A 2,142-nucleotide genomic window follows, 5' to 3' on the forward strand; every position below is an offset into this window, starting at 1 on the left:
CTTCGATGTATTTAGATGATGCTTTTATCCAAATGTTTGAGAATAATGATTATTTTCGTTTCTGAAGCTGCTGTGTGCTTCTCAGACTGAACTCCAGATTCTGAGTGTCTCTGATTGTTCTTGATCTGTGTGTGACTCTGACCCGGGGCCCTATCTGGACAGGGGTCTCCGGGGGCCGCATTATTGACAGGCTCTCTGTGCGCTCGCCATCAGGACTCACAATTACAGCCGCTCTCAGCTGTCAGCGGCGCTTATATGAGACTGACCCGTGTGTGTGTGTGTGTGTGTGTCTGTGTGTGTGTGTGTGTAGGTGCGAGCGGTGCGAGCGCAGCTTCACGCAGGCCACTCAGCTCAGCAGACACCAGCGGATGCCCAACGAGTGCAAACCCATCAGCGAGAGCAGCGAATCAATCGAGGTGGATTAACTGATTGACCGGCCGGAATTAAACGGCCAGTGAAAATCATGATTAAATGTCACGGACACTTAAGCAAAACCAAAGATTTCCTCGGAGAAACTCTCAATCACACGCAGAAAACCAAAAGCAGTAATAAAATAAGTGAGATGTTAAGAGATATCGATCCTGGCACAGATAGGGGCGGAGTTATTGGGGGCGGGGCTATCGGCGAGATTATTTATTCATGAGTTCCTGAAATGAGACTGTGTTTGGAAGAACAGAACAGAACAGCAAAAACTCACGTTCTTCAGCACTATTTCTGTCTTGATTTCCAGTACAGAGATCAAAACAAACTTAAATCAAGATACATTTACTGGAGATGCAGAATGACTTACGATATTAAGATATTATTAATCAAAATTGAGTTTAAAATAAAAAAAAGTTTAGAAATGCAAAATGACATGCGATAAGTAGTCTTGTTTTTGAGAAATTAAGAGCGTTTATGCTTAAAACAACAACAATAATAATAAATCTACCAATAATGTTAGGAAAAGAAATTTGCTTTCCATTTATTTTATTTTTCTTATTTTAATTAACTATTTTTTATTTCACTTATTTTAATTAATTATTTTATTTTATTATTTTATAACTCACTTCATTTTGATAATTTTCTGAAAAACAAGTAATTTTGCATTTCCAGTGAATAACAGTTATTAACAATAAAGAAAGTATTAACCCGTTTAATCCCAAATTTTTCCCAGACATGAAAATGTCCAGATGATGTGTCATAAGCAACCTTTTGCAATTATCAATAATAATTTTTTGAAAATTTGTATGGAAAAGTGTGTGAAAAATTGTGTTTTATGGCCTGTCACAATTGTGACCGGTGCGATATTAAACTCTGTTTGATCACATTCTAGGGTTATTATTATGCATAAACACTCTTATACAACACTGACAGGAATACAGAGATAAAAGACAAAAAAATATAACCATCAACATATTTCAAAATTATTACTTTACTGTAACATATATCATAAAATTGTTATATTAGTGCTACAACATCAATATTGTAACTTATTTGTAACATTTGAACTTTTAATTTAGTGCAATATTTTGTCATTGCAACATTTTAGTGCAGCATGCAACTGGATTTAAATGTAAACCTAAGTTCACTGTTATCCCAGCGGTCACTATTGTGACTGTTTACTCATTCTGTAAACACACTCAACAAAACTGAATATATGTGAATTCATATATTAATACTAGACACCTTAAAGATAACATGCACCAAAAATCTTTGTCATATCTTTATGTTAACATACTTTACTAGGCTTTTGTTTTGGAGCTTTGATGCAGTCATCATCTTCTCAAGCTGCAAACAGGAATTAAACTGCTCTGGTCATGTGATAATCTGCACTAACCATGTGACAGAGTTTTATAAATGAAAACATTCTTTATGGTCCGGAGGGAGTAAATGGGTTAAATATGACGCTAAGTAATGAATAAAAATAAGATACAAAATATACAAAATTAATCATATACACACACACACATACAATGTACAAATAAAATACAAAAAGTCTGAGTTATATATATATGTAATTAGAAATTTACAGTTACAATTAATCAATTAGTAGACACTATTATCAGTCTCACACACACACACACACACACTTTATCAGTCACTCACACACACACACACACATTCACTCACTCACACTCTATCAGACACACACACACACAC

The 2,142-nt window shown here is 34.9% G+C and overlaps 1 protein-coding gene across 1 annotated transcript in view; it reads left to right on the forward strand.

The window, feature by feature from the left end:
* Nucleotides 1-520, forward strand: part of LOC107713557 (putative histone-lysine N-methyltransferase PRDM6) — a 48,094-nt gene extending 47,574 nt beyond the window's left edge. The window contains exon 8 of the mRNA XM_016519106.1: nucleotides 311-520. Coding sequence (XP_016374592.1) covers nucleotides 311-425 — 115 coding nt within the window. The 3' untranslated portion in view covers nucleotides 426-520. The remainder of the gene's footprint in view (nucleotides 1-310) is intronic.
* The last annotated feature ends 1,622 nt before the right edge of the window (nucleotides 521-2,142 follow it).

The sequence above is a fragment of the Sinocyclocheilus rhinocerous genome, unplaced genomic scaffold (assembly GCF_001515625.1).
Source record: "Sinocyclocheilus rhinocerous isolate Xijiao unplaced genomic scaffold, SAMN03320098_v1.1 scaffold1049, whole genome shotgun sequence".
Lineage (NCBI taxonomy): Eukaryota > Metazoa > Chordata > Actinopteri > Cypriniformes > Cyprinidae > Sinocyclocheilus > Sinocyclocheilus rhinocerous.